This window comes from Salmo salar, chromosome 10 (genome assembly GCF_965601325.2).
Source record: "Salmo salar chromosome 10, fSalSal1, whole genome shotgun sequence".
NCBI classification, from domain to species: domain Eukaryota; kingdom Metazoa; phylum Chordata; class Actinopteri; order Salmoniformes; family Salmonidae; genus Salmo; species Salmo salar.
Window position 1 is genome coordinate 25289256 of NC_138300.1, and position 12400 is coordinate 25301655.

At 40.7% G+C, this 12400-nt stretch overlaps 2 protein-coding genes across 3 annotated transcripts in view; both read right to left on the reverse strand.

The window, feature by feature from the left end:
- Window positions 1-937, reverse strand: part of LOC106613842 (protein ENL) — a 33053-nt gene extending 32116 nt beyond the window's left edge. For both annotated transcript variants that reach the window (XM_082956831.1, XM_082956830.1), the window contains exon 1: window positions 810-937. In XM_082956831.1, the coding sequence (XP_082812957.1) occupies window positions 810-821 (12 nt within the window). In that variant the 5' untranslated portion in view covers window positions 822-937. The remainder of the gene's footprint in view (window positions 1-809) is intronic.
- A 5798-nt stretch (window positions 938-6735) lies between these two features.
- On the reverse strand, window positions 6736-10662 carry acer1 (alkaline ceramidase 1). Its single transcript, XM_014216507.3, has 7 exons — window positions 10524-10662; window positions 9640-9752; window positions 9341-9455; window positions 9006-9144; window positions 8306-8443; window positions 8038-8175; window positions 6736-7914 (listed from the first exon to the last, which is right to left on the reverse strand). The coding sequence occupies exons 1-7, from the start codon at window positions 10528-10530 to the stop codon at window positions 7737-7739; spliced, it is 828 nt and encodes a 275-aa protein (XP_014071982.2). The 5' UTR covers window positions 10531-10662; the 3' UTR covers window positions 6736-7736.
- Between the last annotated feature and the right edge of the window lie 1738 nt (window positions 10663-12400).

The window sequence follows — 12400 nt, forward strand, 5'->3', positions numbered from 1 at the left end:
TTTCAAAGGGGTAACACCGGACAGTGACATGTTCATGCCATGAGTCACCGACTTTGATATGGAAATAGAGTTTGCATTCTCATGATCAGCATGCATTCAAACTCCTACCTAGAATAACAGCGGAATTACTGACTTGATATTTTGAAAAAATAAGATGGACTGCTAAGGTCTGTCAATGGACATCGATGTGGACATAGTTCATGGATGTTCTTTCATGTTTTCCCCCAACCAACGACAGTATCCAGCTAGCTGTTACACACGCAATTTCTGTCTACGATACTCAAATATCTTCATTCGTGGACAATCTTTGCCTTTAAACTGGTGATGTGATTCCCGCTTTTCAATTCCTCGCCGCTAGATACACACCCCTCCACCCAGACCTGGAAACATCAAATCCTTTCCACCGGTGCCTTGTAGCCGCTATTTACGTAGCGAAGGGCCGCGAGAGCGTCCCTAACAGGCAGTAGCTCGAGCTAAATTAGGTTACGAACCGGGTAAGGAGTAAGTATGTCTTACTTCCACAATATATTATACCATAATACACCAGCAAGCAACAAATCCCTTTGTATGCCCGTCTGATTGTGTGGCTAGCTAGCAATGCTGAGTGAGGCTAACGTTAGCCAGCTCGCTATGTCAAATAAAGATGTATGCGAGTGTGGCTAGCTAGCAAAGCGCATGAGCCGACTATGAGTTCGATTAGCAGGATTTTTTTGTAGCACCAGGCATTCATTTCTGTCCCGGGCGCAGCCTTCTAGCATTCTTTCGGTTAAAAGTTCAGGATTCACGAGGGGACATAAAAGTCACTTTACCTGATTCTCCATGATTCTGTGGCTTCAGTGATTGTTCTATTTATTTACAGCGGCGTTTCGCGATAGGTTGTTCCCTGCACCTCATTGTGTGTCAAATTCAGCCTAAAACCGGAAGCCAGACAGCACCCCTCCCCTTCCAGACGGCTGCTGGCAAGCAACCAAAACAGAAAGCTTTCTTATCCAATCAGATAGGCAAAAGTTTAAGTCGTTTGTATTGAACCAACCATAGCACTTCAGAGGTGGGACTTCTCACGAGCGACAAATACATTCCAAGTATTTTCTGTAGCGTCTAAGAGTGACAGGGGAGGCTGGTCTCATAGACTACACGTAGGATAGTAAATGAAAATCTGGGACGCTCAAATTTTTGTGATACTACAGGCTGACAAAAACAAAAGGAGGATGGCTGTTCGGGGTGGGTGTATAATGCGAATGTTTAACAACCCAAAGGACAGCTTTAGCATTTTAGCTAATTAGCAACTTTGAAACTACTTAGGCCTACTACTTTTTAGCTACTTTGCAACTACTTAGCATGTTAGCTAACCCTTCCCCTAACCATAACATTAATCATTAACCTAACTCCTAACCTTAACCCCTAACCCATAGCCTAGCTAATGTTAGCCACCTAGCTAACGTTAGCGTTAGCCACAACAAATTGGAATTTGTAACATCAAATCAAATTTTATTGGTCACATAAACGTGATTAGTAGATGTTATTGCGAGTGTAGTGAAATGCTTGTGCTTCTAGCTCCAACAGTGCAGTAATATCTAACAAGTAATATCTAACAAATTACAGAACATATACCCAATACACACAAATCTAAGTAGGAATGAATTAAGACTATATACATATGGACGAGCGATGTCAGAGTGGAAAGGACTAAGATACAGTAGAATAGTATAAAAAAACAGTATATACATATGAGATGTGTAATGCAAGATATATCAACATTATTAAGTGACTAAGATACCGTAGAATAGTATAGAATACAGTATATACACATGAGATGCGTAATGCTAGATATGTAAACATTAAGTGACTAAGATACTAAGGTAGTTTGCCCCCGGTAATGGACTGGGCAGACTGCACCGCATATCATATGTATTGCAAATTCAGAACATATTGTACGAATTGCAATTCGTAGAATATCATAAAACATGTTATTCGTAACATATCATATGAAATGGATGATGACATCCACAAATTAATACATACCATACCAAACATAACATATTGTATCGTACTAATTTGAGAGTCTTCAATTTTAGTTTACTATATTACGTCTATCTCTGAGTCCAGGTTGGACAGGGAGCTTGTCTTAATAAATAAAGCAATAAGGACGTGGGTCCAGATGTGAAAGGCACATTGGATAAATCAATGTAAAAGCAGTGATCTGATATATTCACCGATAAAAAATAAATAAAATGTGTGAATATCTCATAAAACTGACGTTAATTTAGCCTATAACAGTCTATTGAATCACAAATGAAAATCATATTCCCAAAGGACTTATTGTCCCTAATTGCAAGTACCTAGGTGGATGCATGCCAATTTGGGATATATGAGGAACATTATTGAAACTGAAACATAATCGAAATTGAAACATTTAAATTGCAATACATACCACTCATTGGTGACATTGACATTGATCGTAGAAATGAAGGACATTGATTTCTAGTAATGGACATTTAAAAACAGATTTGATTTGCTTCGAGGCAATACTGAGTATTGCATAGCATAGCATTACATTGGCCCGCAGGATATTGCATGTAGGCCTATATCAGAACACCCAAATATGTCTGTGTTTGCTTTGATACCATAACTTTAGATGCACAATCGAGAGCATCCTGTCGGGCTGTATCGCCGCCTGGTACGGCAACTGCCCCGCCCATAACCGTAAGGCTCTCCAGAGGGTAGTGAGGTCTGCACAACGCATCACCGGGGGCAAACTACCTGCCCTCCAGGACACCTACACCACCCGATGTCACAGGAAGGCCAGAAAGATCATCAAGGACAACAACCACTGCCTGTTCACCCAGAAGGTGAGGTCAGTACAGGTGCATCAAAGCTGGGACCGAGAAACTGAAAAACAGCTTCTATCTCAAGGCCATCAGACTGTTAAACAGCCATCACTAACATTGAGTGGCTGCTGCCAACATACTGACTCATCTCTAGCCACTTTAATAATTAAAAATGGGATGTAATAAATGTATCACTAGCCACTTTAAACAATGCCACTTTATATAATGTTTACATACCCTACATTACTCATCTCATATGTATATACTGTACTCTATACCATCTACTGCATCTTGCCTATGAGGTTCGGCCAGCGCTCATCCTTATATTTTTATGTACATATTCTTATTCATTCCTTTACACTTGTGTGTATAAGGTAGTTGTTGTGAAATTGTTAGATTACTTGTTAGATATTACTGCATGGTCGGAACTAGAAGCACAAGCATTTCCCTACACTCGTGTTAACATCTGCTAACCATGTGTATGTGACAAATAACATTTTATTTGAACTTCCACTGCTTTACGTTCAGGAACAAGTGCTGAATAAAAACAACAGTGAGATCCCACCTGCCACAGATTGAGTAGGAGTCCATCCCAAACTCTGACCCCTTGACTTGAGCTGAGCTGCATTTCTTTAAGCAGAGTGTGATGCAAAGATTACAAAAGACAGTCTCAATCTTCTTTCTCTAGTGCCTCAAATGTGCTGGTGTACTGGCTCTATTTCCAATGGGTAATCTGAATAGAGAGCAGCATAGCTCCTAATAGAAGACGTCCACAGCTTCACAGGGACAAGAGGCACTCCGCAGTGGGCCTGTAGCGGGGGACACTTTGATGTGTGATGACCAGGCCACTGCTGTTGGACAGAGGGTCAGAGCTTTCTATCAGCACTGGCCTCTCTGTGTCACTCACACTGATCCAGTCTTTGAGGCATGGATCAGTCTTTATGAAACTCCCATCTGGCTGTCAGAGACATATAAATGTTATAACTTAGTCAATCCCTGTTTTGCGTGTCCACGATTGAAGTGGTTACCATGTTTGATTGAGTCATCACTGAAAGGGGTTTATCAATAGAATTGTATAAAATGTACAAACACACACACACACACATACTGTCTATACACTGAGTGTACAAAACATTATGAACACCTGCTCTTCCATGACATAGACTGACAAGGTGAATCCAGGTGAAAGCTATGATCTCTTATTGATGTCACCTGTTAAATCCACGTTAATCAGTGTAGATAAAGGAGAGGATACAGGTTAAAGAAGGATTTTTGTTGCCTTGAGATAATTGAGACATGGATTGTCTATGTGTGCCATTCAGAGGGTGAATGGGCAAGACAAAATATTTAAGTGCCTTTAAATTGAGTGTGTCAAGAACTGCAACACTTTCCTGTGTGTATCAATAATGGTCCACCACCCAAAGGACATCCAGCCAACTTGACACAACTGTGGGAAGCATTGGAGTCAACATGAGCCAGCATCCCTGTGGATCGCTTTTGACACCTTGAAGAATCCATGCCCCGACGAATTGAGGCTGTTCTGAGGTCAAAAAGGGGTGCAATGCAAAATTAGGAAGGTGTTCCTAATGTTTTGTACTCTCAGCGTAGCTCATTCATAGGGGTTGTTGTTAGCCATATGGAAGTCAATGGTTGTTACATATTTACAACTTTACAGAGCTTACAAAATAAAATGTTAGAAATACTGTACCCACTGGACACAGACATCAGTTTAACGTCTAGTTTAGATTTACATTCGGTTGAGTTGTCAACTAACATGAATTCAACGTGAAATCAACACAAACTGTCACTATGCCATTGGATCTCGGTTAACAGTTGGGTAAAAAAAAATTAAAAATACAAAATGCCCTTACATGGATTACTTTTTGCAAAACCAATCAGTTTCCACATTGATTCAACATCATGTGGAAACAATGTTAATTCAACCAGTTTTTGCCCAATGGGTAGTCTGTACACTAGACGGCACTGTTGCCTCTGACAGTTTATGAATATCATTTGCGTGCCAATTTCTTTGTGTCAGACCAGTTAGGAATAGGACTTTGAAAACATGTCTACAATGTACCAAATGATTTAACATCTTTAGGAGGGATTTCTGGTGGGTTTCCAAAATATGTGTTATTTTAGTAAGGCTTCTAATACAAAACACAGCAGTAAAAAGAGGTAGATAAAAAATATATATACAGTTGAAGTTGGAAGTTTACATACACTTAGGTTGGAGTCATTAAAACTCGTTTTTCAACCACTCCACAAATTTCTTGTTAACAAACCATCGTTTTGGAAAGTCGGTTAGGACATCTACTTTGTGCATGACACAAGTCATTTTTCCAACAATTGTTTACAGACAGATTATTTCACTTATAATTCGCTGTATCACAATTCCAGTGGGTCAGAAGTTTACATACACTAAGTTGACTGTGCCTGTAAACAGCTTGGAAAATTCCAGAAAATGATGTCATGGCATTAGAAGCTTCTGATAGGCTAGTTGACATACTTTGAGTCAATTGGAGGTGTACCTGTGGATGTATTTCAAGGCCTACCTTCAAACTCAGTGCCTCTTTGCTTGACATCATGGAAAAATCTAAAGAAATCAGCAAAGACCTCAGAAAACAAATTGTAGACCTCCACAAGTCTGGTTCATCCTTGGGAGCAATTTCCAAACGCCTGAAGGTACCACATTCATCTGTACAAACAATAATACGCAAGTATAAACACCATGGGACCACGCAGCCGTCATACCACTCAGGAAGAGACGCGTTCTGTCTCCTAGAGATGAACGTACTTTGGTGCGAAAAGTGCAAATCAATCCCACAACAACAGCAAAGGACCTTGTGAAGATGCAGGAGGAAACAGGTACAAAGGTATCCATATCCACAGTAAAACAAGTCCTAAATCGACATAACCTGAAAGGCCGCTCGGCAAGGAAGAAGCCACTGCTCCAAAACCGTCATTCAAAAGCCAGACTACGGTTTGCAACTGCACATGGGGACAAAGATTGTACTTTTTGGAGAAATGTCCTCTGGTCTGATGAAACAAAAATAGAACTGTTTGGCTATAATGACCGTCGTTATATTTGTAGAAAAAAGGGGGAGGCTTGCAAGCCGAAGAACACCATCCCAACCATGAAGCACGGGGGTGGCAGCATCATGTTGTGGGGGTGCTTTGCTGCAGGAGGGACTGGTGCACTTCACAAAATAGATGGCATCATGAGGAAGGAAAATTATGAGGATATATTGAAGCAACATCTCAAGACATCAGTCAGGAAGTTAAAGCTTGGTCGCAAATGGGTCTTCCAAATGGACAACGACCCCAAGCATACTTCCAAAGTTGTGGCGAAATGGCTGAAGGACAACAAAGTCAAGGTGTTGGAGTGGCCATCACAAATCCCTGACCTCAATCCTATAGAAGATTTGTGGTCAGAACTGAAAAAGTGTGTGCGAGCAAGGAGGCATACATACCTGACGCAGTTACACCAGCTCTGTTAGGAGGAAAGGGCCAAAATTCATCCAACTCATTGTGGGAAGCTTGTTGAAGGCTACCCGAAACGTTTGACCCAAGTTAAACAATTTAAAGGCAATACTACCAAATACTAGTTGAGTGTATGTAAACTTCTGACCCACTGGGAATGTGATGAAAGAAATAAAAGCTGAAATAAATCATTCTCTCTACTATTATTCTGACATTTCACATTCTTAAAATAAAGTGGTGATCCTAACTGACCTAAAACAGGGAATTTTTACTAGGATTAAATGTCAGGGATTGTGAAAAACTGAGTTTAAATGTATTTGGCTAAGGTGTATGTAAACTTCCGACTTCAACTGTATCTATGTCTAATGCTCAATACATTGTTCATAGCAACTTTTCTTTTTTTCAATATAAAGACAAAACTACATTCTGTTAAATGTCTCAAATTCGTCAGTGCATTTATTTCAGTAATGCACAAACTGTTAATCTTATTCATATAAAAATGTAATTTCTCTCATAGAGGTAGAACCCCACACATAACAAAACTTGACATGTTCCTAACAGTTTCTGTAATAACACTGTAATACTCTTTGAAAAACCTGAGAGAGATTCAATTAATACATGTATGTTATAAAATGACTTAGTTTAGTTCAGTTCACACACAATGTGATATTTATCCCTGAAAAGGGTGTAGGTTATGTAAACAAACTCTACAAGCCCCCTGAAATGTGGTTGTGATTCAGCCCCACATTTAATCAAAGCTGTCTTTTTTGTTGAAAGTATCTCAGTACTCGTTACTACAAAGACAAGCATGTAATCATACCAAAACACAGCTAAATATAAAAACATGTTTGTTTTTTTACAAACATGATGTGCAGAGATTATCCATGCACATACAGATGTAGGATCTTAATTTGACCTATATTGTAACAGCAAAATAATCCTACAGCAATAGGATTTTAACGTTTAGTCCATAATGTTGCTTGATCGGTGGTTAGGCTATTAAGCTGGCCAAAAGTATGCTACATGAAAAGCAAAATACTGTTGATATAACCGTTGGTTTTCAGTGAATTTATGTAAACCAATAAGCTCAACTGCATTTCCTGCAGTGCAGGAAAATTCTCAGCAAAAAAAAAGAGTGATCAAATTAAGATCCTACATCTGCATGAATGCAAATAACAGATTGGTGAATTGATCAAAATTCACACACAATGCATACAAACATACACACATTAATGACCTGAGTGGCATTGATTCTATTATCATATAAAATAAGAAGCAAACCAATGGATTGCAGCCATTTCTCAAACTGAGTCACTGCTAAGTAAAAAGAAAGGCACTGCATTTTACACTTTCTCTGCATGGCACTACAGACCACATTTAATCACCAAAGCCTTCAAGTTGTCTCTTGCATTAGTTGAATGTTCTTTAGAATCTTTTATGAGTCTTGGTGGTTCCTTTCAGAACAATGTAAGGCAACCCCAGGACCCAGTTGTCATTGGGCCAGTAATGAAGGCTTGGCAGGGAGTAGGGTATCTCATAGTTGGCATCCAAGTAGGCTATCAGGGTGCTTGCGTAGGCTACAGCCATCACAATCAGAATGTGCCTAGAGAGTGAATAGACAAGTGTCAGTCATACATGGATCTGTTTGTGATTCACAAAATCAAAAATATTTTTTTCTCCATCTAACTTCTATTAACATCATTGTTGTCATCTCCCCTACTCTTACCAGATGCCATGCAGGTAGCAGAAGTTAAGCCTTTGCCAGAAGCTGCATCCGAAACGATCACTGATCCAGCAGGAGATGGCCAGCACCCACAGGCCAACAGCAGACCAACATAACCGCAGCACCTTCGGGTCAGTACAGCTGTGTGTGAGGAAAATAAAGGGAAAGAAAGAGGGACAGAAAGCAGTTATTTGATAGCAGTTATCAGACAGTGAACTGATGGAGTGATAGGCAGTAATGTACAGTACAATAATGGGAGTTATTGCCTTACGTCCTCATCTCCAGACCCAATGAGTAGATGATGTGGAGGGCAAAGCAGTTGAGGAGGTAGGCATTGGCAGTGGGTTTGACAAAGGAGCATAGGGTGGTGACGACAGTTATCATCATGACCAGCCGGGAGAAAGTCATCCTGCAGGGGACGAGAGAGAGAGGGTTAGGGGTGGATAGGAGACATAAAATGAACTTGAAAACAGTTGACAGGTATCACACGGCAGCACAGAAAACACTGGAAGGTAAATACATGGGGACTATTGAACCAGGGGCTAGTTTTATAATTAAATTGGGATTATCTTCACACTGTCTGTTTGGTCCATGTTAATGGGAGAGTCATTCAGAATGCCAGGGAGCCCCTCTCTCCCACTGGCTGGTGAATATAGCACACTGCAGGCTGCTCCTGGCCTGGTTGTCCGGCTCCTGGCTTAATATGGCTTCTGTTTCAACCTGGTGTGCCCTGTAAAAAGATCCTGTCATTGTCTCCTGCCTTTTTAAAAGCCTACAGTACGTACTGCTGTTTGGTCCATACAGAAAGAACAGCTGCATGATCCTGTAGCAGGGAGATCTAAACACACGTGGATGCTGCTCCATGGTTACATTAAATAGAGACAGGAAGGCAGCACGCGGTACCCTACTTCCAGTATTGACAGACAACATTTTGTCTGCAGAAGCCTCGACCAGGAGCAATGGTGACCAACCTGTCCTTGATGAAGGAGGGGAAGAGCCTGCGTGGGAACCAGAGACCATAGCAGAGCCCCAGGACCCACAGGATGGACAGCTCATCCAGCATCTGGCCCATGAAGCTCAGGGTCATGTGGAAGTAGGCAGAGAAGAGACCTGTAGGGAGGGGACACACGTTAATTCCCCGTTCCTAAATGGCCCCCAGCCCCTACCCAGTATCTATTGGGAAGAGGTTAAGAGCTATTATTGAATTCAGAATGAACTGAAAGCACCCTGATGAGGCCACCCTTGGAGTGGAGTTATAACTGAATGAAGGTTGGCCTGCTGTTTGGAAAGGAGAGTGGAGACACACCCACAAAGATCATCATGATCCAGACCAGGTGTACAGCCAGGTTCCTCTCCCTGGCGTAGGGGTGCAGCAGGTACAGCATGATGGGGGAGATCACGAAGAAGAACAGGCTGCTCATCTGGAGAAACAGAAAGGACTGTTCTAAAAGAAGGATTCACAATGTAATGTAGTGAGTGATGCACCTGTCCACTATATCTATCATCATTGTGGCCATACAGGATGGTCCACAACAGTTGCAGTGTAGTTTCAGAAAGGTACATTTCTCAGCTGGATATTGTAAGAAATAAATAATGTACACTTACAGTGTTGAAGTACTCCACTATGTGTTCAGAGTGCCTGTAGTTATCCTCACACCAGTCCAAATCGGAGCTTTCATAGGCGAACAGGCCTGTCATCTTCTCACTAGAATAGAACCCTGTGGGGGAGAAAGAAAGAGGACGTTATTTTCTGTTGCTTCCAGCATAGAGCACATTATGACTAACCATGTGGATGTAGCCTTTTTCAAAGATTCCACATGCTGATCTACTTTTTGAAGACGCCATATGAGGGACTGGCTTTAGTGAAATGTCAGTTGTCAGTTTTTCCCCTTTTTGAAAACATAAGCAAATATCCAGGAGTGGATGCCTTAGCATGGGCTTCTTCAATCACAGGCACCAAAATGGTTGCTTCAGTGTTGCTTATGTTGTACTGAATTATAGTACTACATCCAGCCGGCCTGTTGGATTGTTAGCAGCATGAGTAAAATGACACAATATTCAATTAAAATAAATATAATAGAAATCAACTATGTTGTTCAAATATTACATTTAAATGGGTTACAAACAGAGTAGGATGGACTGTCAATGCTAAATGTTCTCAGCTGGATATCCATCCATGTTTTATCCATCCATCCTGCAATCATGACATGCTTTAAAATAATTGTCTTTGAGCCAAAGCAAATATTATCTTAACATCGTGTATGCAAGTAGGTTGCAAGTAGGTTGCAAGTAGGTTGCAAGTAGGTTGCATAAGACCTTGCATTAAAAGACAAATCATCATCATGAAATAGTGTCATCATCAAAACACCAGTCACCTGTTGTTATAACTTATATATTGTCGACAAAACAGCACGCGTTCATATGGAATGTTTGTAGACACTATATGACCACCATCTCAGGAGACTAGGTAACATAGATATAGAGCTTACCTCCCATGTTGTAATCCAACCACAACTACTCAACTACTTTCCTCTCCAAGTGGCAGGTGGATTTTAAGTAGGGGACAAATGCTCCCGATCCTGTTGCACGAGTCTTTACTGTGACATCACGCCCCGGTGTGGCAAGAAAAACTACTGTGAAACTGAAATTCCCGGTGCCTTTGTTATAGTACAACCTGTCAGTTCAGAATTTGGATTAAAGTTGAATGGGAACCAAATGCACATGGGTGCATTTTACGCATGAACGTAAAACCTGATACCCAACCTCAGCAACACGCAGCGCGAGATCAAACACATTTAACTAAAACCTACCATATTACATTACCATCATTACATTATTCCTTATTCGCCATCCTTTGTTTGAAATTATAGTTTTAGAATAGAACGAATACACACCTAATGGCAAAAGCTGTGGCTATTCATATTCTCTATAGCCAGGTGTACCAGCAGGCATGTCACAAGCACACGAGCGTGAGGCCACATTGGTCATATGTCACATCAATGCCCTTTGCTTTTGACGGACGTCATAGGTAGCCAATCGTTCCTTACCCGCTGTTTGTCATTGTATTATTTATGTATTCTAGAAGCAAGAACATTCCTGACAATGTTAATTGAAACAATTGTGCTATTATGCCATTTTACAAGGAGGTGAGTCGGCAAAACTACAAGTCAGTCAAACAGCACAGACACCTGGTATATATATATTAGAAATCAAATCAAATATGTAAGTCATTACTTCAACATTGATTAAGCTACATGTTTAATCCCCACACAATTGCCATTCATTAAACAATGAATGTAGGCCTATGCTGGTTTGGAATAGGATGAGGGCCAAAGAGCCCAGACAATTATACAGCTGTATTTCCATTTTAAAAAGTCAGGTTGGTGATATAAAGCTCCATGGGTAATGAGGTCATAGTTGAGACCAGCTCTACTGGTCTGTCTGTGGATCATCAGAATAAGCAGGGGATCCTGCTCAGCAACTACACCGTCTCGTTATTGTGACCTTCTCCACAGGTACTAATGACAATACTCAATTATTAAAGCAGTAGTCTATCATGTATGTTTAACATGTACCTCATAGTATGGCTGTATTCATTGAGTATGTAGTCTGCTCATATGATTTCTTTATTCAGACGAAGGGTACTGCTATGGGATACCCTATGGCTCCTAACTATGCTCATTTGAATGTGGGTTACATTGAGAAACAGTCAATTCTTAATCCTCTCAAAAATGTTTTCTGCCTAACATTACAATTTAGAAACCGTACATTGATGATATTTTTGTTCTATGGAGGGGTGATGCAAAACAGCTCCAGGCATTCCATGCTTTTCTAAACTCTTCTTCTGAGCACCTGAGATTTACTATGTAATCTGACACGTGTCAATCAGTTTCCTTGATCTTCTGATTTTGTGTGAGGATAATGTTCCATACACTGATCTTTACAGGAAACCTACTGATCCTAATCGATTGTTGAGGGTTGATAGTTGTCACCCGCTTCCCTTGAAAAACAGTTTGCGCTACAGCCAATTCTGTCGAATCAAACGAATTTGCAAAGATTTCGACAGAAATATGGCTGAGACGCAAAGAAAATTCAAGAAGAGGGGGTACAAAAATGGTCAGATTAATACTGCCATTGAGAAAACTCAAAACAAATCGAGACATGATCTCTTTCAAGCAGTGGCGGTTCTAGACCATTTCAACTGGGGGGGCCAAGCTGGGGCCAGTTGTACTGTTAGAGGGGCCAGTTACATTAGACGTTATTGTTGTCATATCGTTTTCTTCACTGCATTGCAGGCATTAGCAGGCAAAATACCATGTTCCGCGTTGCCACTGTCTAATAACGGATGTAAAAAAAGAACGATAGC

Bases quoted from the DNA above. Each gene is read 5' to 3' on its own strand.
- acer1 (XM_014216507.3), bottom strand. The intron at 8,444-9,005 runs GTTGGTCACCAT...CGTCCCCTGCAG, and splicing joins CCCTCCTTCATCAAGGACAG to GATGACTTTCTCCCGGCTGG. The intron at 7,915-8,037 runs GTAAGAGTAGGG...TTCACTCTCTAG, and splicing joins TGCTACCTGCATGGCATCTG to GCACATTCTGATTGTGATGG.